The 26831-nt window shown below is 48.1% G+C and overlaps 1 protein-coding gene across 1 annotated transcript in view; it reads left to right on the top strand.

The window, feature by feature from the left end:
* Positions 1-368: 368 nt before the first annotated feature.
* tiam2b (TIAM Rac1 associated GEF 2b) overlaps positions 369-26831 on the top strand; it is a 29292-nt gene continuing 2829 nt past the window's right edge. The window contains exons 1-23 of the mRNA XM_084483584.1: positions 369-497; positions 6496-6658; positions 7362-8537; positions 9979-10537; positions 11122-11291; positions 13059-13289; positions 14547-14732; positions 15137-15283; positions 17272-17331; positions 18081-18248; positions 18545-18649; positions 18855-18933; positions 19030-19119; positions 19342-19509; positions 20598-20707; positions 23035-23256; positions 23565-23633; positions 23920-24045; positions 24307-24415; positions 24757-24936; positions 25342-25460; positions 25682-25790; positions 26698-26756. Coding sequence (XP_084339710.1) covers positions 7368-8537; positions 9979-10537; positions 11122-11291; positions 13059-13289; positions 14547-14732; positions 15137-15283; positions 17272-17331; positions 18081-18248; positions 18545-18649; positions 18855-18933; positions 19030-19119; positions 19342-19509; positions 20598-20707; positions 23035-23256; positions 23565-23633; positions 23920-24045; positions 24307-24415; positions 24757-24936; positions 25342-25460; positions 25682-25790; positions 26698-26756 — 4236 coding nt within the window. The 5' untranslated portion in view covers positions 369-497; positions 6496-6658; positions 7362-7367. The remainder of the gene's footprint in view (positions 498-6495; positions 6659-7361; positions 8538-9978; positions 10538-11121; positions 11292-13058; positions 13290-14546; positions 14733-15136; positions 15284-17271; positions 17332-18080; positions 18249-18544; positions 18650-18854; positions 18934-19029; positions 19120-19341; positions 19510-20597; positions 20708-23034; positions 23257-23564; positions 23634-23919; positions 24046-24306; positions 24416-24756; positions 24937-25341; positions 25461-25681; positions 25791-26697; positions 26757-26831) is intronic.

Raw genomic sequence — 26831 nt, 5'->3', positions numbered from 1 at the left:
ATCCTGAGAGTAGAAACCAGAATCTAGATATTCAGTCTGTTGGTGCTGGTCTTGATGGCTTTATGACGTTATAACAACAGAGTAGACCGAGTATTGCTAGGGTGAGACACATTCTTGATGACGTGAACAGCCTTCCTACTTCCAGACAGAAGTAGAGAGAGCCTAAAATAGACTGTTCTGCAAGACCACCCTGGTGAGTCCCTTGCAAACGTTCTTTTGATTATGTTTAGTTCTGGATCCAGAAATCCAGAACCGGAACCAGGGAACTTTGATCAGTATTTCTGGATCCGGTGACTCAATATGTGCCCCCCCCCCAAAGTGCAGACGCGTGGGCTGGACGAAGAATCCAAGAGTAATCGTGGAACTCACTCATCTGTCCTGAGAGACCAAGGGAGAGAGAGGTGACCGGAGCAGCCAAGTGAATTGCATTGCTACTCCTCAGACAGTTGGGCTGCTGACCCAGCCAGAAGGTTATCTGCCCATCAAAACACAACAAGGTGATATAACCGAAGGCATATTCCTTGATGTCGTTATCTCTGTAGCGACCACAGAGGTCTTGTCCTCATGTATGTTCTCAACCCCCAAACCCTCCAGTTGAACCAGCATGTAAATCACAAACCTACTATCTATGACCTCCATGTAGCTTTGTTTGTCTCTTATTAAGTCCCTGTTGGCTAGGGTTATAAATGTATCACAGCTGCTACTTATCACATGAAATCTAGTCATGATGTATCCCAGTATGAAGCCAACTATACACAGTGTGCGTAACTGTATATATAAATAGATACTTATCTGATATCAAGCTCATTTTCATAATAATAATACACTCATTTGGACGTTTCCATCCAAAGCGTCTTACAATAACCTGTGCATGCATTGTTAGCATGGGTGGCCGCAGTAGGGAATTGGACCCCTAACCCTGGCACAATGCCTTGCTCTACCAGTTGAGCGAGGCAGGACCGTTTTGCCCTCATGCACATTGGAAATGCTGTGTGTGTGTGTGTGTGTGTGTGTGTGTGTGTGTGTGTGTGTGTGTGTGTGTGTGTGTGTGTGTGTGTGTGTGTGTGTGTGTGTGTGTGTGTGTGTGTGTGTGTGTGTGTGTGTGTACGTGTGTGTGCACATGTGCGCGTGTCTCTGTATAGGAGTGTCAGCCAAATACCAGAGAGGTTAAAACATATATAAATGCTCAGTATTTTCTGCTTTGCATGCTAAACCCCGAGAGGAGGAAGCAGCTGTGCACAGGGGCCACACCAAATGCAATGTTTGGCCCCTCCTGGTTCCAGGGGCCACCGCCCCGTCTGTTGCTGCTATCTGGAGCACAAGGACCCCAGTCAGCTGGGACAGGAAACAGACCTCTCCCTCCAACTGGACACACTTCCTGTGGCAGAGAGAGAGAAGGAGAGTTGGGTTGGTGGCCCCGGGGCCCCCAGGCCCTGCCTGCTCCTTATCGAAGACCCCCTTTGTATTTCTCAAGAGGGGCAGAGGGAGGAGGGACTGTTGTGGGTTTTGTTCCCACACTTGAATGAGTAAATATTGGGCTTGAGGTGGGGAAAGGCGTTGGGCTCTGTGGTAGACCTGAAGGGTTGTGATGGTATCTGTGAGATTAATGTTAGAAAAAAAACGGTTCCTAGGTTCCTATGTTCAACTTAGATAAGAGTTTGGCAAGGGTTGTAAAGTATTACACTTCTAAAGACTACAAGGGGACCTGTATGTGCCTCAGCGTTGTGTGTTTAATTTAAACAGATTTGATTATTTGTGTTTCCAATCTTCATAGAAAAGCGTTCAGATTTGAATTAAATTAGGTACATTCTTAGACACAAACTCTTGGCACTTGGTACATACCTACAACTCTAGCAAACCTAGTAATTAAATTCAATTTTATTTGACTAGCCCTTAATCACGGGTACAGTCTCAAAGGGCTTAACAGGCCATATATCTGTGACAGTACCACAGTACACACAGAAAGACCCACAACAACAATAGAGACCTACGACTCTTAAGACCTATCCACTGGGCAGCACCCGTTGATCTGCCAGTGTGTTAGCAACCTCAGAACGTCCCCATGGTAACTGTCGTTGGGAAGGCGTTGCCTGTGTAATTTTAAGACAACGGCAACATTAACTAGCATTCTCTGTGCTTGCCGTCATTTGTTGTTGTCAGTAACGTAACTAATAACGTTAGTAACGTTAGTAACTAGTAACGTTGCTAATGTTTCGCTATGGGGAATCCCCTACAATCCCTCAAGCAAGGCAAAAGTCCAACAACTACCCTGCTATCAGCACTGCACAAAATGCAGGTGTTGGGGGAGTCGAACGCCTTATTATGGATTAAGGTGGGCCAAATAAGGTATGTGTATTATGTCTGAGATTCTACGATAAAGCGAAACACAAAAGCCCGGAAGCTCCATCGCCTCTCTGAGGTCTGAAGACCAGGATGTTTTTCTTTCCTCCAACCTCCATCACCTGAGAACCACAATAAAGCCACCTGCCACCTTCATTGTCAGCTACTGTGTGTCTGTCACCACCACCCTCATCCTCAGGAGAGAGAGAGAGAGATAGGGAGGCCGATCTTATTGGGATGGTTAGACGATTCTTGTCTGGGGAATGGTGGATGGAACAGACAAGGCAGATGAGATTGAATAATTGAAGGGACAGAGAGACAGAGAAGTGTTTATCAGTAATGGGCAAATCATCGTTATAAGTCGATGCATTGGTTGATGATGGGTTGAGGAGATGAGCTGGTAGAGAGACTAAGTGATACAGAGAGAGAGCACTAGCTTCATTAAGAGGAAAAGTGATTGAAAAGTGATGAGGAAGAGTGATTGAATGAGGTTTATAGCAAGATTTTAAAATGTATTTTCTCACGTGTGGCTGTTATGCATGTGCCGGCATGCATATCTGTGTGTGTTTGTAGAGAGCGGTGTGTGTGTGTGTGTGTGTGTCAGCAGCCTGTCTCAGTCCAGCACCATGCTACTGGGGGTATGCTGGCTGGAACAAGAGTCCCAGTCAGGCTCACTCCCAGGTGGCTGCCTGCCCGTCACCACAGACCCCCCTCTCCCACTCCTCTCCTCCATCCCCTCTCCACAGCCAGAACCGTTCCAGAGCCTTTACCACCACACATCCCACACCCACCACTCCAACTCTCCTCTGTCCTACTCCTCCTCTCCTCCCCCCTCTTCTCTCCTCTCTGTGACTATCCGTCTTCCTCCTCTCCTCTACCTCCATCCCCTCCTCTCTTCCTCTCCACTCTTCTCATCTCCTCTTCCCACTCCCCTCCACTCTTATCATCTCTGCTCCGATCTCTCTTTTCTCTCCTTCCTCCTCTCCTCTTCTCTACCATCATATCCTCTCTTCCTCACCACCCTTCTCTCCCTGATCTTCCCTTTTTCTCCTTGCCTCCTCTGTTCTTTTCTTTTTTTCTTTTCCTTCTCTCTTCCATCTTTCACTCCCTCCTCTCTTCCTCTCCATTCCTCATCCCCTCTCGACTCTTTTCCTCCCTCGCTTCTCTCCTTACCACTCCTCTTCTTCTCCACCTCTCTCTTCTGCTTCCTCCGCACTCTTACCTCCACCCTCTCCCCTCCATCCACTCCTCCTATCCACTGTTCTCATCTCCTCTTTCTATGTTCTACGTTCTCCTCCGCTCTCCTCATGGTGCTCATGAACTGAGAGGTCCTGGTTCTATGCTGAACCGTCTCATGTTGTTGTTCAGAGAAGGGCACGGTGGCTGCTCCGCGCTCCGATGACACACACGGAACGAATCTCCAGGCTGAATCACTGAGTGCTCTGGCTTTAATGACAACCACAGTTTGTTTGGGAAAACTCTGGCGCTCTTTCAGCGTCTGCCAGGTCCTCTCTCGTCTCGAGAGAGGCACTGCTGGAGTTTATCCCAGCTATAAACTAGAGATGGAATGACACAGACGCATCCAGTTTATGAGGACTGATGACTGGCTAAAATAGACTCGGAGAAAAATCCAGTTATAAAAATCACAATAACATAATCTCAATAAAGTTTCCAAGTCAAAATAATAAACAATAAAATGCAAAAGTAATTCCCAATAAAAAAATCGATACACGCTTTATTCAGATATCTCAAAACAACATAATTATATAAACAAATAATCATGTATTTTTGGTTCAGTAAAGTCAAACACTTCACAAATGTTCCTGTTAACAGAGAAAGGAGTTTTTAGCAGTATTCATGTCCGAGACTCCAAATCCCTGCAACAAACGCTGCTTAGAGGTGTCCTAGTTGTGCACAAGAGCCAACGGCACAACAGAGATGGAATAAGTACATCCAACCACACTGGTCCAAACTGCCAGTTTGGCCATCGTATGACTAACTCACTCCTATTGGACGAATATCACGATGGCTCAGGGGATACAATACACAACGATTACAAGAAGAGGCCATTAAAATGTCTCCTGGCCAAACCAGAGCCTTAATGGCTTCTGGCCGGCGGAGGAGCCTGTATACAGAGGGCTACAGTGCCTGGACACCGTGGGGATAATGGGAAGTGACACGTGTATTGGGAACAGGTGGCATTCCTCCACACAGGGCCCAGCATCAAACCCTGCATTCAGCCGTCACTTCATCCACCGAAGAGGGGGAATCCCGACTGCAATGCCCCATGTCTGCTGCGTGGGGGGGGGGGTCGTTGGTTCAGGGCCTGTCGGGTCTTTGTTCTGTGGTAGAATGCGAGAGGGGTCCCGAGGGACTGGGTCTTGAGGGGGGGGGGGGGTTGCCCCTATGAGGCAGCAGATGGTGGATGGGAGACAAAAGGTGGGCGACCAACCAAGCCCACATCTTCCTCCTTCAGAGATATTGGTATGGATCAAAACCCTCCACCGCCACCACCACCTCTTCCTCCACCACTGCTTCTGCTGCTGCTGCCCAGACCACGACCTGTAGGTCACTTGAGGAGGCGGTATTAGGCGCACGCATCGTAGCGTCTGATAGGCCGGGAGCCAGAGGAGAGTGTGATTTCTGGGGTCTCTAGCGTGTCAGGATGGATCGGCTGCTTCCATTGGATGTGCCTGCCAGTGACATCACCGGTTCAAGTGCAGGCGTTGGGGTTTTGTCTTGAGGACATCTGCGTCCGTCTATTCATCCCCACACTTTCCATATCAAGTGTTTGACACACACACACACACACACACATCACTCCTTCCCTTACACACACAAAAATTTAATTCATACCTTTTCCAAATTTCCATTTATCTAGATTTACTTTAAACAATATGCTGTTTAAGATGAGGCCCAGATGAGGACAATTATATCATCTATGACAATCTCAACATGAGCAAAAGCAAAGTTTTATTTTAAGTAAAGTTTTTCAGAGTTCCTCCTGAAGAATTCCTCGCCTCCCTGGTCCTGTGGACCCTGGCAGCTGGAAGACCTTCAGCTGGAGGCATGTTCAATGAAAGGGTCAAAGGTCACATGCTTGTTCAGGGTAAGCAGTGCATTGCGCCGCTATGGAGACAGCCCCGCTCACTCCTCGCCTGAACCTCGGGTCCATAGTAACCTTTGACCTCTCCTAGCTCTGTGCGGGGAATTAGAATGCTAATCGCAACCCGAGGCTCCTCAGTGTTATGTTTGTGTTTTTTTCCTGTGGACGATATGGCGATCGTAACTCATAGAAGTAGGTATTGAAGCCACAAGTAGATTGTCTGACAGAAGAGGCGGGAAGAGGAATATAGAAGGAAAGGAGAAAAAAAGGCGAGGAGAAAAGAGTTCTATCTCATTGTGTTTCTGTCCTTGGCCTGGTCAGGGTTCAGGGGTTGTTGTGGTGTGGTTTAGTGTAGCTAACCCAGCCAGGATCAGTGTATCTGTCTCAGGCTACTGTTGCTAAACACGCACTGGCACTGACTCACCAGACTAAACACAGTGTTTCTCTTGTTTTTAGTGTGTTTAGGTTTTGTATTTGAGAGGTTTTTGTTCTGCCTCCTGGCGAAGAAGCTTTCATCTCAAAGGCGTCCTCAGTTGTATATAGCGACTAAAAACCCTGAACACTGAGAGACTTGTGACGCCTTTATTAAAATAACGCTGGGTTCCCCGGTGACTTCGGTCCCAGCGGCTTTCGGGGGGGACTAGCAGAAGAAAACAGAGGCCGGCGAAAACATTGAAAGAAGAAGGAACGAAAACAGTGGATGAATTGGTTTGAAATTGCAGCGGGGCAATGTAAACAGTAGACATGAGTAGTAGTGGTGGTAATAGGCAGCCTTTTTAAATGGGCCCCCTTCAACAGCGAGCACGACGTCATAGGAAGAGCTGGGGGGGGGGGGGGTTAGGGGTAGGATGGAGCGTGTTTAGATTATGGGTAGGGGTTGGAAATGGGGGGGCGGCAGGGGTTGGATGGCGGATGGGGAGGGGGAGTGGAAGACCACAGCACCAACCTCCACCACTCACAAAAGCCACGTCTGTGTGGAAATTGCTTACTTACTTAAGCCCCTCCTCCTCCCCCTCCCCTCCTTTCTCTTTCCCTTTCTGCCTGGACAGATGATCTGGTGAGCGAGAGGGAGAGTGAGCGCGAGAGAGAGAGAGAGAAAGAGAGAGAGAGAGCAGCTGGAGGAGACGGAGAGAGGAGCTGCCATACGACAGCCAGCTACCGAGGAGGAAACAGGAGCATGAGAAGAAGCAGGAGTACGAAGCATTGTAACTGGTAAGGCTCGCTGTTGCACGTGTGTTTGTGTGTATTTCTGTATTTCTGTGCATGTGTATGTTTATTCTCAAAGCGGAGAAGAAACAAATGCATGTTGCATTTGCATTGCATCATGCTATGATACTTTTTGATAGTCGCTGTCTACCCGAAATGATCAGTTCTTCCTTTTTCATCATTTTTGTTTTATACTTTTCTAATATCTTTTTCAAAAGTCATTTTTTTACTGATATTCTCATACTTCATCACAGAAAATGATTCAAGATTCAAAGGGTTTTATTGGTATGGTAAACTTAATGTTCTGTTGCCAAAGCACTAAAAGTGAAATAAGATACAACGTAGAATACAAAATAACAACTAAAATAGAATTGTCTAAAAATCCATGGTTAAAATATTTGAATATTCCTCCATTTTCTTTCATGCATTTATTGTCTTTTGGTTATTTTTATACTTTTTCCCACAACTCACTCACAGTCTCCACTGGATGATGTCATATACCGGTGTAATTTTCCAGTTTATTTTATTTATATTTATTTTAAGTACTTTTTGTCATAGTTCCCTAACTGTCTTTTTTCCCGCGTCATCATCCGTTATTTATTCAGTTTTGGTTCATTTTTCCTACTACTTTCCCCATAACTCCCTCACTCATGGTCTCCCCCTGATGATGTCACGTGTCGTCATCATCTTTGTGTCTCCCTACCGACAGATCGCCATGGGAAATACCGACAGCCAGTATGGCAGCGTTATCGCTCCTGGCAAGTCCTGTTCTTCCGGCTTTCCCTCCTCCTCCTCCTCCTCCTCCTCCAAGCGGAGCAAGGAGGTGCCCTCCGCCCAGTGCTGGTGGCAGGGCAGCAGGGCCGGGGCCCGAGCCGGAGTGGGGGCCGGTGCCCGCGGTTACCCCCAGCCCAACAGCTCCTGGCAGTACCAACACCTTCCACACGGGGGCGCTGTCACGACGGCAGGATCGATCCGAGACAACGTGTCCCAAGTCGGGGGTCAAATCGACGGCGGTTGTCGTGGTTACCTGGAGAGCAGCATCCGGGGAGGTGGGGGCGGGCCCCTGGAGAAGCGGGGCGGAAGCCCCAAGGTGCTGCTCAGCAAGGACGGAAGCATGAGGGTGGAGTTCACCAACGGACGGGTGGTCCCGGCCGCGGGGGACCCGGGGCCCCAGGGCCCCCCCGCCTCCACGGGGCCCGAGGTGCTGCGCACCAGCAAGGGCAGCTCTCTGAGCTCGGACGGCTCCTGGTACGACTCCCCCTGGGGCGTGGGCGGCGGCTGCGGCGGCGGCAATGGCGAGCTAGCGGACAGCGTGTTCATCTGCGGGCCCGAGGACACCAGCGTGGGCTACGCCAGCAGCGGCTACAACACCTTCTCCTCGGCCCAGATGGACGACGTCTCCACGGGGGGCTTCAACGCCAGCCTCCTCTTCGCCGGCGCCACCGGCAACGCCGGCGCCAAGGCGGCGGGGAGCGGCAGCTTCATCACGTGTTCGTCCGGGCGCACCGAGGACAGCGACATGGGCGACTCGGCCATCGAGTCGGAGACGCGGGACTCCGCGCTGGGCTCGCCGGGCTTCGTGAGCTCCCCCCACCTCGCCACCGTGGCGCCCTTCCCCACGGCGGTCGGCCCCCAGCTCCGCGCCCCGCTCCCCGGGAGGTGCTCGCCCTCCTTCCCCCCGGACGTGGCCGTCGTCAGGGAGGAGAAATTCGAGGAGAGCTACTCGTCACGCACGCTACCCTGCCCCAAGGCGGGGCCTGGCTGTGACGGTGGTGCCGGCGCCGTCGTTGCCCCTGGCAACAACCGGAAGGATTTCCTGAAGAACCGCATCAGACGCCTCAGCGACTGGACAGGAAGTCTGAGCAGGAAGAAGCGGCGGATGCAGGTGAGACAGCGACAGCGACAGCGACAGCGACAGACAGCGACAGGTCGCTGTCTGTTTTGTTGTGGTATTCTTCGTCACTTTGGCGTTTTTCCATCCGTCTGTCTTTCTATGTTTTCACTGTTTCTTTATCGACCTAAGCATTTTCATATATGTTTATCTGTTTGTATATTTTTCCTCGTGTCTGTATATCGGTTTCTCTGTATTTTCAGTCGTCTGTGTCTTTAACTGTCTTCTGGAACAGTTCCTGGTTCTTGACCACAGTGCATGAACATGCATGTAGCAGTTGCAGTGGAAGCAGAGAGGTTATTCATTATAGAGCAGTAGAAGCAGAATCAATTCTCAAATCCATGCTTCAAGTATGCCATGCTGCTCTTTAATACTCATGTGAGCAAATGCTAACATCATATCCTGTTTACAAAGTCCAACAGGAGCTCACATCCTGACCAGAGTCTCAACAATAGCAGGGGGCGTTCTACCAGGAGCAGGGATTGGGCTATAATAGTAAACACGATTGGACTCCAAAGAAACAATACGGTCAAAATCCTGACAACAGAAGGTCAAGTCACAATCACTTCTGTGTCTAAAGTCACTGCATGTAAGAGGATACCGAGAGAGACTGCATTACCTCATGCAGGTATCTCTCCTCCCTCTCTGAGTCTTTGCTATGGCTGTTTACTGATCCGTCATGTCAAAGCACAGCACTGGATGCTGTCCCACACAGGGTCATCCGACTCCACCATGTCGGCCCCTGTTGAGGGCTACTGCTGAGGGTTGTTTTGGCCGTAAGAGGAGCCCCGCTTCGTGCCCTGGCTCAGGACAGTGTGTGTGTCCTTGCTGATTAAGCAGTTCAATAATGCAGTGGATGTGCTCCAGCGACGCAGTTTATCAGGGACATCTGTTGTGATTAAAGTTAGCCTGGCACAGGGGGGAGAGGAGGGGAGAGAGACAGATTGTCTCCCACCGCTCTGGGGTTTCCCGGTTCGATTGCTCCTCAGTATGGTGGCGTCCTTGAGCAAGAGGCCCGACTCTGAACTAGTCCAGATGATAGCTGGTGGTCGTCATGCAGGGTGGTCACCGCAGGCGCTGTGTTTGAGTGTGTGTGTGGACTGGTAGGGGTAAGGGCGAGAGAGCTCTGTGAGGGAATGAGATGTCCTAGCTCACCCCAAACAACACGTCATGCTGACTACAATGTACCAATCAAATGGTTTTGGTTTTCTGTTGTGTCCCTATATTCGATTCGAACACTTTAATCCTCTTTCCCACTTTCTCTTTATGTTGTTCGTTGTCTTTCTTTTCTTCCTTATTCTTCCCTTTTTTATTGTGTTATTCTTTCTTTTCCTCATGTTTGGTGGTCTGCCATTAGAGTAACACGCACCATGGCTCGATAAGTTGTACCACACATCAAATCAAGTTACCCCTTTGTCCCCATCCCCTCCCGTAGGAGCCCTACGGCAGCGAGACCAGCGAAGCCTTCAGCGGCGTCAACCCCGACCCCAACCACCACCACCACCACCACCACCACCCCGCCACTCTGTGGGCCACCAACCCCCTGCACGTTCAAAACCAGAGCCAGGCCTCCACGGCCCAGAACCACTTCCAGCAGGCCCAGCCCGCCCAGCACAAACCCCCCAGCAACAGCAGCAGCAGCAGTAACGCGGCCCTGCGGCACAACATCTACCAGAACTTCATGCAGGAGCTGGAGACGGGCCACAGCGAGGCAGGCCGCACCAACCCCTCTGACGGGGCCGTGGACGAAGAGGAAGAGGAAGACGAGGGGGCAGGGGAGGAGATGGCAGGAGGAAGGGACATTGGGGAGGAGAGCAGCAGCGGGTCGATGGGGTGCTCCCTGGAGCAGCTGGACCTCCTGTTTGAGAAGGAGCAAGGCGTGGTGCGCAGGGCGGGCTGGCTGTCCTTCAAGGCCCTCATCACCGTCACCAAGGACCAGAAGCTGGAGATGGTGGCGCGACGCAAGTGGAAGCAGTACTGGGTCACGCTCAAAGGTAGGGGCCCCCGGAGATAAGTCTACACACACACTACTGGGTCACGCTCAAAGGTAGGGGCCCCCGGAGATAAGTCTACACACACACTATTGGGTCACGCTCAAAGGCAAGGGCCCTCGGAGATACGTCTACTGCACACACTACACACACACTACTGGGTCACCCTCAAAGGCAGGGGCCCCTGGAGATACTTCTGCTGAAATGTAAACGTGGATAAGAAACTCTGTCCTATTTACAGCAATATCAAAGCACTAAACTCAAACCACAGTTGCAGCTCCAGTTCTATTGAAACAGCCATGGTGCAATTTCTGTTTCTAAACGGATCAATTTGGGGAGAGGATTATCTAGTGTTGACAGTGTTGCACATGAAAGGTGCTGGGTTTGAACCCCAGTGTTCACAGTCTACCTGTAGGCCCCCTTGAGCAATATTTCCTCACCCCCACCTGCTACTAATTGCAATGTCAGTTATTTCCAACCTGATTTATCTAAATCCTCTTGCTAAATTACCTAATACTTAACAATAGGCACATGCATTCCACTGAACCAAACTCTACTTGATCTGAAACCTTGTGACCTCCCTTCAGGTTGCACCCTGCTGTTTTATGAGACCTACGGGAAGAGCACAGCAGAGCTGGAGGACTCGTGCTACGCGCTGCTAGCAGAGGACAGCATCGTCCAGGCGGTCCCAGAGCACCCCAAGAAGGAGAACGTCTTCTGCCTCAGCAACTCCTACGGAGACGTCTACCTCTTCCAGGTCAGAAGACAGCCAGCATGCTCTACTACAGCTAGCACAGTTTAGAGCTACTGTAGGCTCACGTAGCACGGCGCTAGCATACCACAAAGCTAGCGTATCATAAGCCATAAGAATACCATAGCATACAAATGAGGTATCCTTGTGTAGTGCTAGGTAACTAGCACTACTGGAAGTACTATATGAAGGAAATGGATACACATCACATCTGGGAAATTCAGCGCTCATTCTTGTACGTTCTTGTAGGACTGTATTCACTTCGAAAACATAATATGCAACCATACCACAATTTTTCTTGTCTGAAATGGCGATTCCATTCAGCCTCTCACGCACAATCTTCAGCTTGGCAAGCCTTCATGTTATAGGCATAGCTCCACGATAGAAAACGGTGGTTATTGTTTCCAAACGTACTTCTCAGCCATACAGCCGATGACATCACAAACACTGATTGGCCAGCTGATTGGCCGATTGGCGGAGGCAGGGCATCATACTAAACGCTTCGGTCTCCGGGGGCAACGGCGACTCGGCAAAACAGGCCGGGCCGGCTGGTGTGAATAAACGAGAGGAAAGACTGCGGTGGTTTGCGGTGGCCCCGCCGACCCCAGTCCCTTCGACGCTGCCACAAGTATGAACAGACCTCTGGCACATTTAGTTTGGCAGTTGTGCCCAGTAATGACTACGTTGGAGTTGTGGGTACGTCTTACTGTACTTTAATGGAGCCCTTGTTTCAGGACTCTTCAGAAAGGAGGGGCGGGGGGGGGGGAGGGAAAACAACATAGCAAATACAAAATGGCCTCTGTGTTGTTTATTCAGTTGGACAGTCGTGGTTGTTTTTAGTTTTTTTTCACAACTTCTATTATATTATAAGGTGGATCAACCGCTTGTTTGAGGTAAACAAAAACACAAAAACTGTTTATAAAGCCAAACGCACACAGAACACAAATGTAGAAGGGCTTATTTGTTTTGCTCACTTCAAATAGAACTCAAGTCTATTTTGGACGGGAAGAAATGAGTAAGTAATTTATCTGTGTCTTTCCCACAGCCGTGTGCTTTGGGCTTCTGGCTCCAAGTCCTGGATCATTAACAGGCATGTTATGAGCGCAACAATTATTACAAAGGCATTGAAATACGGGCCGTGACATTGTCGTTAAGCGCCACAGGGCTCCGGCAGTAAATCTGTTAGAGGGCCCTGTGACGTGGGGGTAATGGCAGCTCTTTGACCTGCGCTATCCAACGGAGGAAGCACGCCACGCGTTGACTTGGGAAACGTTTTTTATGTACATGCTAAAAAAAGGTCTTTCATTTTGTGAGTGTGAGTGTGTGTGTGTGTGTGTGTGTGTGTCTGTGTGTGTGCGTGTGCGTGCATGCTTACATTAATCATCCCCCCCCCCGGCCAGCCCATCTGCTCCACATCACCACGGTAACTAGCCATGGTGGTAGAGGGGGTCGATGAATGGACTGAGGTGTAGCAAGTGTAGCTTTTGTCTGGGCGAGAGTCATTTAATGAGAATTACGACCTCCCGCTCTCTCTCTCTCTCGCTCTCGCTCTCTCTGTGCAACAAATGGTCACCTGAAAAACAACAAGCTAATGGATACCTGAGGGGGAAGAAAAAGTCTTGCCGGCACAAAGTATAATAGCTCACTAACACATGAGAATACTGGGCAGAATCAAACGTTTTACAAATGTCTCTCTCTCTCTCTCTCTCTCTCTCACTCTCTCACTCTCAAAATGTCAGCCCTTATGAAGTATTCTGACTCTCCCTCACGCAGGCGGCCAACCAGACGGACCTGGAGAACTGGGTGACGTCGGTGCACTCGGCCAGCGCCTCCCTGCTGGCCAAGCGGCAGGGCCGGCGGCGGGAGGACACGGTGCGCCTCCTGCGGGGCCGCGCCCGCCTCCTGCTGCAGGAGATCGACATGGACAGCAAGATGAAGAAGATGGCCGACCTGCAGCTGTCCGTCATCCGGGACCACAAGAACCGCAGGGCCGTCGAGAGCCAGGTGTGTGTGCGTGAGAAAGAGAGTGTGTGTGTATGTGTATGTGTGTGTGTTTCTTTCACCTTCACATTTGGTTTATGAGGTAACACACACACACACACACACACACACACACTTGTACTTGTTGTTAAAGGACTTCCATGCAGTTGGTTCTCAGTAATAAAACCCAGAACCTCCGGTGAAGGAGGTAAACACTTAGTAAACACCAAGTGTGGGAAATGGGCAACAGCAGCTCGCTCAGGCAATTGAATGTCCAACTGGGGGGGAGAGTGGATCTCTGGAGTGGGTCTCAAGAGTTGAGTATTTTTGGTGTTAACTTAACATAGAAGTGTTACCCCTTACTCTCTCTCTCTCTTTCTCTCTCCTGCTGGATGTCAGCATCTCTTTGGTGATGGCAACTGATATGGTAGAGGCGATGTGAGGATGGGAGGTTAGAAGAGTAGAGAAGAGAGGTAGTGGGGTGTCGATTGAGAGGTTTTGATAGCTACTAGCTGCATTTGTCTCCTCTAAAGACAATTTACATTTTTTATTATTCATTCTAAGTGAGAAATGGAGCGAGGTAGAGAGAGCTAGACAGAGAGAGAGAGAGAGAGAGTGAGAGATACAGATGGAGAGAGAGAGAGAGAGAGAGACAGAGACAGACAGAGAGAGAGAGAGAGACAGACAGACAAAGAGAGAGAGCTAGTCAGAGAGAGCGATACAGACAGAGAGAGAGGTGTAGACAGAGAAAGTGAGAGATACAGACAGAGAGAGAGAGAGAGACAGACAGAGAGAGAGACAGACAGACAGAGAGAGAGCTAGTCAGAGAGAGCGATACAGACAGAGAGAGAGGTGTAGACAGAGAAAGTGAGAGATACAGACAGAGAGAGAGCTAGACAGAGAGAGAATAGGGAGGTCTATTAAACAGAGTGTTGCTAATAGTGAAGGGACAGAGCCAGCAGTGAGGGATCCAGCTACTGCTTCCTCTCGCTGCAGGACGCTGGAACATGTTTCCATCTGCCGGTTCGTTTAACGGCTCTCACAGGAAAGTTCTTGTAATTATAGGGGTGTTGGTAGCGGCTGGAGTAGCAGAATAGTAGGAATGGTGTAGTGCAGTAGTAAACGTGGGTTTTATGTGTGTGCTTAAATATCTGTCTGTGTGTGCTCGTGTGAGTTTATATGTATTTGTGTGGGTTTATATGCCTGTGTTTTTAATGTCAATGATTATATTTGTGTGCGTGTGCGTGTGCGTGTGTGTGTGTGTGTGTGCGTGCGCCTCAGATCCGTCAGTGGGAGCAGAACCTGGAGAAGCTGAGTGTGGACGTGTTCCGGCTGCGCTGCTACCAGGCCAGCCTGCAGGGCAGCGAGCCCCCCAACCCCAAGAGCCTGCTGGCCGTGGCCAGCCGGCCCTCCAAGGCCCTGCTGGGACGCCTGGGGGTCTTCTCTGTTTCCTCCCTCCACGCCCTGGTACCAAAGACCTCCGAGCCCACCCTGACAATCACACCCCACCACTAACCCTACCCTTCCGCCCTGACCCCACACCACCGTGACCCTCACCCCACAGCACCCTGACCCTCACCCACCCTCACCCTCACCCTCACCCACTACCCACCCAACACTAGTTTTGTAACAACATATTTTAAAACATGTTGCATGCTTCAAACAGCAAGAAACAGTTAACAGTAGTATTAACTCAATAGGGCTCAAATATTGCAGTAAGCAGTACACTTTATCCTTGGCTGATCAAACATATTTTGTACCACCTCTGTCCGTATTTATTTTTATATCAGAAAGAATATCTCTGTTTGTGTTCCTAACCCAACAACCAATGTGACCGTATTTGGGCATCCTGTGTGTGTTTGTGTTTCCAGGTGTGTACCCGTGAGGACTCGGCTCTGCGGCGGCGCAGCTCCACTCTGTGTGGGGGGACGCGTGGTAAGAGAGGACTATTCTCCTCCCTCAAGACCCTGGACACCCTGACCAGACGCAGCAGGCAACAAAGACACTCAGCCTCTCAGGTACACACACACACACACACACCTGACACACACTTAACATACACAATATACGCACACACACCGGAGACACCCTGACTAGGGGACACTCAGGTATACACGCAACAACATTGGTCCTTTGTGTGCTTATATAGTAATATATAGCTACTACACACTCTCGCATAAACGAACACACACACACACACAGTTCACACATTCACACTGCTCTCCGTTCACCTTTCGTTTCACCTGTGTAAACAGCACCTTTACGAGCAACTGTGTGTGTAAGTCTTCCTCCCTCAACAACTCCCCTGCATCCTCCTCCTCCTTCTGTTTATCTACTCTGCCTTATGAATTTCCCATCATGCACTGGGTCGGGAAGCACCCTCACTTGACCCCTGTGGGCCATATGGACAGATGTTCCCTGAAAGAGGGGTCTATTCTGGGATGTGAAACGGCTGCTATGCAGCCTTCAGCTCCAGTGGAGTGGAGGATGGCTCGCTACCATGTGCTCAAGTGTTTGTTTTGGAGCCATGTTTTGACAGCTCAGAGCTATACACTCTCTGTACACATACACTACGTACACACATCTCTCCCCGTCCACTGCCAACTCCCATTCCCTAAGATTGTATCAGAAAGTGTGTACTTGTACATACGCTAACAGGAAGTGAGAGAGCTGAAGAATGCTAGCTGCTTATGTCTTATGAGTCTGCTTATGAGTGCAAACAGCTTTACAAATACAGCAGGAAAATGTTACAGCATAACATGAAAACATTTATTCTCTTTCTTTTATTAAGGGAATACATTACGTACTTCGAAAAAAAAAAAAAAACATTTTATGAGATGTCTGCATACACACAATAGGAGTAGTAATAGCATAGTTAGTTAAGTGAAGTCCTGCCATAGTTTCTTCTGGCTGTATTAAGGACCTCTGTAGTAGCTGTGTCATGCAGCAGATATGCTGTAATTACCGCCAAGTCTCCACCGATGAGAGATTTCCTGGTAGTCCCCACGTAGTCTCAACCACAACCGTAGACCCAAAGCCTTTCTTCATGACCCAGCGATGCTACAGCCATTAGCTGGAGGGGCTACGTGGGGGGGGGGGGGAGTAATTGTTCCAAGATGCAACACCATCCAAGGCAGATGTTTTGTTGAAGTTTAAACAACCAGAGGTCTGTGTTTACTGGACCCTCCACCCCCCACCCATCCATAGTCCGTTAAAGACGTTTGTTACAGAAACCAGTCAAAACACACAGTCACACATAGGCATCTCTGTCAATGTCTGCTCTCATCGTATCGTTCTCCAAATCTCCTTCCAGTTTTGCGAGGCAAGATGGTCTGGTGGTAAGGGTGTTCGACACGCTGAAAATGTATGCCTTAGTTGCCCAGTCCACAACCTGCCAGTTGGCATCCGTCAGCAAAGCCCCTAACCCCCACCTGATCCTTAAGGACATGCTTCTGTGTCCACTGTGTGTCGCTTTGGAAACAAAATGTCTCTTGATTGACTAAATGGTACATGGAAAGCATACAGCCATATATTGACACCCATTGGCTTGTTGCTAAAAAAGTGATGGCAGTCAAAATGTGCTTCGTGTGTGTGTGTGTGTGTGTGTATCCTAACGGCTACGCCTCTTCCTCTCTTCGACTTCACCAAGCTGTAATTTAGACTCAGTCTAACCCCCTCATTTCTTCCAGGATGCCTTGGGGCTAATTTGGGTTTTGATGTTGAGCCGGAATTAGCAGCGAAGTCACCGTTTTTAGTTCTCTAGTGCTTAATTATGTGTAAAGAAAGACCCAGAGTCTATCTTTAGTCTGGGTTTCTATTTTTAAGCCATATCTCTCTTTTAGCTCTTGCTCTCGCATTACCCCACGTCTATTCTATTCTATTCTATTTTATCCTTCTATTTCTCGCTCTCTCTTATTGGCTGTGTGTTTCTATATCTCTCTCATTCTCTCTTACTCTCTCTCTCTCTCTCTGACAGCTTGTGTGCATCTGTGTCTCTCTATCACAGGTCTTTGAGTGTCACACTCTGGGCCGCCCAGCCCACCCGGCCTCCGTCTGTAGCTCGGAGGTAAAACAGCACCCTAATACTACTACTTGTCCTACTAATGCTACTGCTACTATTGCTACTAATAAGAACAAACACGCTGGTACTCACACGCGTTCACCTCTTAACAGAGTGTTAAGATGCTCTCTGAGTTACATGCAGTCTGGTAAACTTGTGATGTTGAGGTTTTGAGCCAATAGGTCTCACTTCATAATGTTTTTGTATAGTGTTTCTCCTGCTGTATTTGCATTCCAAAGTGTAAAGTATTGTATTGCTGAGAAGAGGAGGGGGGAGGGAAGGCAGATGAGAGGAAAGTAGATGGAGGGAGGGAGTAGGAGAACGCAAGAAGAGAAGAGGAGCAGGAGAAAGTGGAATGAGGAGAGAGGGAGGAGAGACGAAGAGAGGTGTAGATGAAGGAGGAGAATAAGGGAGATGGGGGAGCTGTGTAAAGAGACAGAGAGGTGATTATGTATTCATCGTCAGTGCTGGCCGACCACAGCTGTCATAGTAACCTGCTGGTCTGTCAAAGCTGCCTCACAGCTCTGTCTTTGTGCTCCTTCATCTCCTTTGTGGGTGTTGTCCCTTTGTATGGTCTGAAAAATCCATCTCCTCTTTCATAAACACACCCCCCCCAGCCCATCCTGCAAGATTCCCTCACTGCAGTCTCGCTCTCTCTCTCTCTCTCTCTCTCTCCGCTATGTCAGATTTTGTATGAAGTTTTTAATTTGCATCCATCTCAATGTGTTTTCTCTCCCTCCCTTTTGCCCCACCAGAGATTGGATGTTTCGGGCCAAACCCGCCCAGCAGCGCCCTCTGTGGACCACTCCTGGTATGGCAGCCTGCAGGCCCAGGTGTTCGTCACTCTACCTGAAGGTCGGGTCATGGCTGTTCCCGTAGCAGAAGACTGTTTGGTGTCAGAGCTTCTCGCCGTGGTGTGTGAGGTACGTCTGCTGCTGGTTCTCCTCATTAAAACCAGAACCCCAGGCTTATATGCTACATTATTTTAGGTCAGGGAAGTGTAAATGAAGAGAAGAGAGTAAGTGTAGATGAAGAGAGTAAGTCTTTTTGCTGTTTTGAATTTCCCAGATGGGAAATTCTTAAATATGATGGGATATGTTGGGTAACCAAGTGAGTTACTCATAGTAACCAATTGTTACATTTGTTTTAATTTTCTGTGTGTTTGTGTGTGTGTGTGTGTGTGTGTGTTCAATGTGTGTGCATGTATGTGTGTGTCCAGGAGAGACAGCTGGACCAGAATCTGTTCGGCCTGCGTGTGAAACGACTCGTGGGTCAGAGACCAGAGATCAGCAAGGCGGAGCCGACTGAACCGCTCAGAGACCTGGTAGGAACCAGTACATACCAGTCTAAACCAGTTTGATGCCGTTTTAACAAGTAGGAGCCAATAGCGACCGGCGGAAACCACTTTAACTGAGCGTATAAATGGCTCCCACTCCTCCTCTAAGTGTATAATGTCATGTTACTTTCTGTTAAACATGAATATTTTTTCATAGTGTGTGTGTGTGTGTTGTGTGTGTTTATAAACACAGGAGTATGACGAGCTGGAGTTGTTCTCTCTCCCTGTGTTCACCGTGATGCTCACTCGCCCAGACTCCGTCCTCGACTTCGGTACGCCTTCAACTCCACAACGCCCCCCGTCTGCTGTCCGTCTCCGGGTGATCGCTGCTCCTGACCTTTTGACCTTTGACCTTTGCCCCCTGGCAGGTTTTGCGGTGACGGGTCACGTGGACGGCGCAGGGCGGAGCCACATGTACGTGAGCGAGCTGGACCCCCTGGGGCTGGCGGTCAGAGAGGGTACGAAGCACACACACATTTACACTAGCCAGCCCATACTGAGGATGTGTGTGTACTGTTGTGTGTCTATGTAGGCATGTTTCTGTTTGTGTGTATGTGTCTGTTCAGTTTGTGAGCATAATGTGTGTGTTTCTCATGTATATATGTGCATGATTGCATCTATGTATATTGTTGTGATCTGTGATCTCTGTGATCTCCTGACCTCCTGGTCTTCTCCACCAGGACTGAGAGCGGGGGATGAGATCCTGGTTCTGAACGGCTCCAGTGTGTCCGGTCTGGACCTGGGTCTGATGCACACCTTCTTCCACCAGCCCTCCCTGCAGCTGGAGCTGAGGAGGGAGGGGGCGGGGCCTGGGGAGGCCGGGAACGCCTGGTCCGATTGGAACCCAGGTAAAACCAGACGTACCTATAGCACTGTGTGTGTCAGGGTGTGACGTTGTTGTTGTGGTTCTGTCGTGGTATGTTGAACGTGTTTCAGAGTGTGTTTTTCTTTGTTGTGTGTGTTTTATTGTGTAGATGTAGTTCTCCTCTGTGACAGTAGATGGTGGTCACACTATGCTTTACTACAAATACCGTAGTAAACAAACACTGATGTATAATTTTCTGTAATATATGTTTTATATATTGGAAGCTAATTTTACAATTCTCTCTCGTAAATTTTGCAAAATTTGTGAAAATTTTTTTTCGTCCAGAATGAAAATTGTATTCTATAATTTGTGTAGAATGATCGTCATCATTAACTCAGTTTGAAACTAGCAATCCAATCCATGCAGCATTGTACATAAGACAGCTTAGTATTGGTCCAGTGGCTGGCCCTGGTCTAGTGTGTTCAACTAGCAGCTGATTAGATTACAGCCAGCAGACTGCAGGTGTCGGCAGAACCCCAGAAGACAGATGGCTCCACTGTCTTTATCTCTGTTAGTTACAGATTAGCACGGGCTGATTAATAGTGCCCCTAACCCTGGCAGTGTTAGTGCCTTGCTCCTTGGAAGCTACAAAGGGAATAAACACCCTGACCGTGGCAGAGTTAGTGCCTTTGCTCTATAAAGATATAAGGGAAATTGAACCCTCAACCCAAGCAGTGTTTGTGCCTTGCTCCTTAAAGCTACACAGGGAATATAAATCCTAATTCTTGTAAATTAAGTTCCTTTGCTGTATAAAGCTACAAAGGACATGGAACCCTCAACCCTAGCAGTGTTATCGCCTCCCTCTATGAACCTACACACAGAGAATAGAACCCTTCACCCTAGTAGTGTTAGTGCCTTGCTCCATAACATTTCCTTATTCTACAATTGAGCAACATAGGGACTTGAACCTGCAACCTTGATAGCGTTGGTCCAGGATTATGTTCCTGGGTTTACCTGGGTAAGAGACCCGCGCGCAGCTGGTTTGAGTCCTGGCTGTGGTCTGTAAGGTCCCACGGGTCATTATGACTACAAACCTCATCCAACGGTTTCCTATGCTGGTGTCTTCAACAGACCTTCTACTGAGAGGAGAGAGTCCGGATCCTCCACCTCCTCCACCTCCTGGTTTTGAGGATGTCCCAGCACCCCCTCCTCTGTCTAAGGTCACGCCAACACTGGAACAGGTGAGACCCATCTGCCTGTCTTATCGGTCTGTACGCCTTCGCTCTCTATCTCTCGTTATATCAGTGTGACGTGTTTTCCCACAATCCTTTGGGGCCTGCAAGCTTCCTAAAGCCCAGACTTCCGTGTAACTGGGAATCCTTCTTATCCAGGCTTAAGGGAGGGATGTTGATCCTTCAGAGGTAGAAAGAGAGAGAGCGAGAGATAGACTAAGATATATAGGGGGAGAGACAGGAGAGAGAGAGAGGGACGGGTGCCAGCATGTTTTCGATCAGCGTGATAAACCCACAACCATGGGACTATCAGACACCAGAGAAGAAGAGTTGAAGAGAACGGAACGTGGGGGGCTTTTAGATGTTTCCTTCGGCTTCCTCCAGCAAGACCACCACCTGACAGCCTGACCCACCCGTCGATGGGGGCTCTGTGCTGGGTGCTGCCCCTGGAGGAGACCCCCGGGGAGGGGCTGGAGGTGCTGGAGGAGGAGGGGCTAAGGGCCGCGGTGGACCTCCAGCCTGTGACATACCGTCCGTCCCTGAAGGAGAGGTTGGAGGGTCTCCTGGGGGAGTTGACCACCTGCCTGGCCTGCGACCGGACCCCGGACGGCCTGGTTCTGCTGGTAACAGACCGATCGGCCCCTAGATCCAGATCCAGTAGCCCTCCTAGTTCCGTGCTTGGTTCAGTCTCCCCCAGTGGAGGGAGTTTGGTGTTGAGGGATGTGTGGTTTGTCACTGTTGTTGTTGTGGTTGGACGTCACTGCTGGTTGTTGTATGTTGGTTTCAATCAATCAATCAATTTATTATTTGAAGTGCAGTCTCACCATCGAAATGGTCTCAGAACACTTAAAAACAACAAAAAATGTTGTCCTCACAGCCATCATGCTGTGTTGTGGTGTTGTTGTTGTTGTTGTTGTTGTTGTTGTACCGCTGCCAAAGGAAGAAAAAAGGTCAATAGAATCTAACAATAAATTAAGTTTGAGTGAATGGGAAGCTGCTTCAGCCCACTCAGCTATCCGACCCATCATTTATCACCATCCTTACACCTGTTGTGGTTTCAGAGCGAGTATTTGTTTGTAAAAAAACATGATATGCTTAACATGCATGATATCTAGCACACTATCATGGAATTTCTTGTTTGAGAGGCCCATGGGTGATATAATCCTCATGTTAATGTAATGTCAAGTGTTACTAGCTTACACTGCTGTTCTAACACTGCTGTGCTGTATGGACTTCCTTACAGACACAGGAGAACCGTACGAATCACGGCTCAATATTAAATCTTTGTTTAGTTATTTAGCAGATGCTTTTATCATAAGCGTCTTAAGGTGATTACAGAAATATGTCTTTAGTGGACATCTGGGGGTTAGACCTCTTGCTCGTGAATATCCTAAAGACAGGCTGTAGACGGTGGGAAATTAATCCAGAACCTTTACATGTCTGAGAACCCAGAACCTTTCAACCCTAGCCACTAAGCTATCCTCCCATATATCAAAGGCTAAGATATTAAAGGTTTATCTTACACTCATCATCTATCCCTGCCTCCATAGCCGTCTTTATTAACCCCCCCCCCCCAGACATTCATCACACGGTCATAGTTTTAATAAAGGGCTAGCAGGACAGCTCATGATGATAAATGGCCTGCTAACATTGGCGCTAATGCTAACTATGCATCAATGAAGATCCACACTGAGATGTTGGGGCATGGTGTGAACACTGAGAACAGTCTCTCTGGCTGTTTTAAATCAAGCATTTGGTCTCTCTCTCTCTCTCTCTCTCTCTCTCTCTCTCTCTCTCTCTCTCTCTCTCTCTCTCTCTCTCTCTCTCTCTCTCTCTCTCTAGAAAGTCTCTGTAAAATATATAGTAAGATAATGTGAGGTTTAGGCATAAGGTAAGAAATGATAATGTTTAGGTGTTGGGTGTAGATATGAGGTTAGATTGATAGTTAACCATGATACTCTTCAGGTAATCGCCCAGAAAGGATTATGTTACGGTTTGCATTGAACAAAGCTTTTCTGTGAAAAACAGCAATTAAACCTACTGCGTTGTAATGTTTGCAAATAAACAACCACTCAAATATAGAGTTGATTTGACGACTCCTTCAGTTGTAGAATCTTGGGAGGCCAAGATTCTAGAACCTTTTCTCCTGCCTGTGAAAGAAGTGATTTGTTTTAACAGATGTTTATTTAATAAATGTTCAACAAATCATCAACATACATTACGATGACCATGAATGTAACCAAATCAATCAATTCAATGCATAAATGTATAAAGCTATCGACAGAAATGTAGTCTGCTGACACTTACCTTCCACTACCCTCCTGGTGGTTCCTCAGAACGTGGACCGCGTGTGCACACTGTACCAGACGTTCCCAGAGAGCTGCGGCTCTGAGGTGGAGGCCCCCAGGAACCCCTACCTGAGGGAGGCCAACGGGCAGCCGGCCTGTCCAGGACAGGGGCCCCTCTCCCAGCCACCCTACCCAGGACACATGCCCATCTCCCAGAGACTCTGCAAGGTCATCCAGGAGCTGGTGGACACAGAGAAGTCCTACGTCAAGGTGTGTGTGTGTGTGTGTGTGTGTGTGTGTGTGTGTGTGTGTGTGTGTGTGTGTGTGTGTGTGTGTGTGTGTGTGTGTGTGTGTGTGTGTGTGTGTGTGTGTGTGTGTGTGTGTGTGAGAAAGAGAGGGAGAGCGCATCCTGAGATACACATGACTTGTTTTGATTGGATGTAGTCCCCCTATGACACTAGATAGCACCACACTATACATTGCTGTGTTTGTGGGAGAGAGAGTGTGTGTTTAAATTCTGTCTACACTGCGTACCGTTCCTCTTCAGTCCAGGTGATATTGAAGTGTTTGTTCCTCAGGACCTGGGCTGTCTGTTTGACATCTACCTGACCCCACTGCAACACGAGAGCTTCCTCAGCAAAGAAGAGGTACGTACGGGACTGTATGTCTCTTTGAATTTAGACTAAAATCATTACATATATCAATATTTATTATAATCAAGTTACTAGTAGTTGCTTAGCTAATAAGGGGGCATTTTATGGTACAAATTGTATATTCTACTATACAAGGTTTAGCATCTATTGTTAAACTTTACCCTCATTGAGAATGTATTTTTTAGGGTAAAGGAGATTAAAAAAAAAAGTTTTACAATCAGAGCAACAGATATATACCATTAGCATTATAGCTAATGGTTCCCCCCCTCTCTTTTCTCAGATGGAATCTCTGTTTGGAAGTCTGCCAGAGATGCTGGACTTCCAGAGAGTCTTTTCACAAACCCTGGAGGACCGCATCTCCTGCTGCCCCAACCTCAACTCCCTGGAGACCCCCGAACAGTTTAAGGTACGGACCGCTTGGAACCGCTTTGGTTGTCGTGTTTTAATCTACTTTTCAAATGTATTTCTGTGATTAAGATGATTTTATTAGTTATCCATTAGTTAGTAGTTATTAATTGATAATAAATATATAACACATTTCTTGTTCTTGTTTTTCCACCTAACATGCTTTGTATTGCTGTTTTGCAAATAGCAAAAGAGCAGTACAAAAACGCTATATCATTAAACTTTTTTTTTTTTTTTTTTATTGGATTTCTTCTGCTTCTAGAAACTTCTCTTCTCCCTCGGAGGCTCTTTCCTGTACTACGCCGACCACTTCAAGCTCTACAGTGGGTTCTGTGCCAACCACATCAAGGTTCAGAAGGTTCTGGAGCGAGGTGAGGACAAAGAAAACTAAAAATATTACTTGTACACCAGACAAAACTGAAACAAAATGTGTTTGGAAAATAGGGGAGTCGTTCCTCCTGAATTTCAAGTTTAAAATACTTTTTCAGTTGATCTGCAGTATCCCTTTCCATCTTCATAATACATCTGAAGACCAACCTCTTCCAAGAGCCTCTCGTAGTCTGACCGTGACTGGTTTCAGCCCTAGTGTTGAATGTAGAACCCACTTTGTTGAGATGTGCTATCTCTGTAATTGGGAACATCTGGACTTGGCTTGGTTTCTCAGCCCATTAATGTCCTTTGTCTCTGTCTGTCGGTGGTTCTTCTCTCTCAGCCAAGACGGACCAGACCTTCAAGGAGTTCCTGGAGGCGAGGAATCCCACCAAGCAGCACTCGTCCACCCTGGAGTCCTACCTGATCAAACCGGTCCAGAGGGTCCTGAAGTACCCCCTCCTACTAAGGGAGCTGGTCTCCCTGACCGACGCCCAGAGCCCCGAACACAGCCACCTCACAGGTACCTGGAGAGGGATTATGGGATGTTGAGACTCACCACTAGGTTGGGTTTGATAGAGTCACCCGATGTTAATATTGAAACCTCAGCAACAGCACCACATGTGGTAGAACTGGGTATTGCAGTTGCTTTTCAGTATGACTAATTGTGACTTTATTATTATTATTGGGACTTATTATTGGGACAGCTAATACATATTGTTTAGTATTCGCTATCTGCTTTGATTGACCAACAGGAATAAAGACTATTCATTTTTTTGTGTATCATTTGGCAATAAACACACAGGCTATGATTTATTTTTCAGTTGGTCTTTAGTGTTTTCCTTCCTCTTCATGCTCTTTATTTAGTGATCCTTCTTCTTTTGAGCGACTGTGAGAAGCGTCTTGTGACTGGTTCTTGTGTGTTCAGAGGCTCTCCGGGCCATGGAGAAGGTGGCCAGCCACATCAACGACATGCAGAAGATATACGAGGACTTTGGGCCTGTGTTCGACCAGCTGGCTGCTGAGCAGAACAGCCCCGATAAGGAGGTAACATTAATCCGTCCACTCACAAATAGGAAATCACTCTTTCAGTCCGTCACTCAGTCACTCACTCACTCAATTACAATGTACTCACTATCTAATTCACCCACAAACTAGCTAACTCACCCACATCTAGCTAACTCTGTAATGCAAAGCAACTAAACAAATATTCTCTCTCTTTCTCACTACCACTCTCTATCGCTCTCCCCCCCTCCTCTCTCTCCCAGGTCACTGAGATCTCCATGGGTGAGTTCCTGATCCACGCCCCGGTGGTCTGGCTCAACCCCCTCCCCTCTCTGGGACGGATGAGGAAAGATCCAGAGCTAACGCTGTTCGGTGAGACCCGCCCCCATGTCTGTCTCTCTCTCTCTCTCTCTCTCTCTCTCTCACTCACTCACTCACTCACTCACTCACTCACTCACTCACTCACTCACTCACTCACTCACTCACTCACTCACTCACTCACTCACTCACTCACTCACAAACATATACATTAAAGGGGTAGTTCAGGATTTTGGACATCGGTCTCATTTCCAAGTGAGCCATTGTGCTATTTATCATTGGAGTGTTTTCAACACTTTTCATTCAGTCCTTCTAGTTGCAGAAATCGCTGGTGCTAGGCTAGCGCAAGTCGAGGGGATCTGCTAGCCTGCCAATAAAAACAATTTTACCCACTCCCGAGGCAAACCAATTATAATGCCCGACTATCGATGTAAATGTAGCTAGGCAGCGGCGGACTGATATTACCTGGAGTGCGCTTCTCTGTTTACCTTCTGCTGTAGTGAATTGGTTACTACACCGGAGCAAAGTGAAATTCCGCCGCTGCTGAGAAAGTAGTCCCCCAAAATGTAATGTGATCATTGCGATACAAGGATAGTTTTATTTCTAATATTATTTTATCAACACAGACATTTACATCGATAGTCGGGCATTGTAATTGGTTTGCATCGGGTGTACTTTGTACTTTGAACTGTTGAAAATGGTCTCCATGATAAATAACACACTGGCTCACTTGGAAATGAGACCCGATGTCCAAAATCCTGAACTACCCCTTTAATCCTTTTAATAAAGCCAGAAAGTGAATCTAGTATGCTAGCATTTTTAATTTATACTAGGGGGGCATGAAAACATAACTAATACTGTACATGCCAGCTAGCATGCTAGCAAAAACAAGCATCTCTGTGAGACCTTTAGTATAGAAAGAAGCATAGTAAGCATCTAACAGCTGCTGTTCTCTGGTTAGTGTTCAAGAGGGCAGTGATCCTGGTGTACCGGGAGAGCGTCAAACTGAAGAAGAGAATGGTGAGTTTGAATCCCAGCAATTTTTTATATCGGTCTTTCCCTTACTGTACCCCTGGATTTATTATCTACAGGTAA

This window comes from Micromesistius poutassou (assembly GCF_964030765.1).
Source record: "Micromesistius poutassou genome assembly, chromosome: 19".
Taxonomy (NCBI): Eukaryota; Metazoa; Chordata; class Actinopteri; order Gadiformes; family Gadidae; genus Micromesistius; species Micromesistius poutassou.
This window is presented reverse-complemented; position numbering and strand designations above follow the sequence as displayed.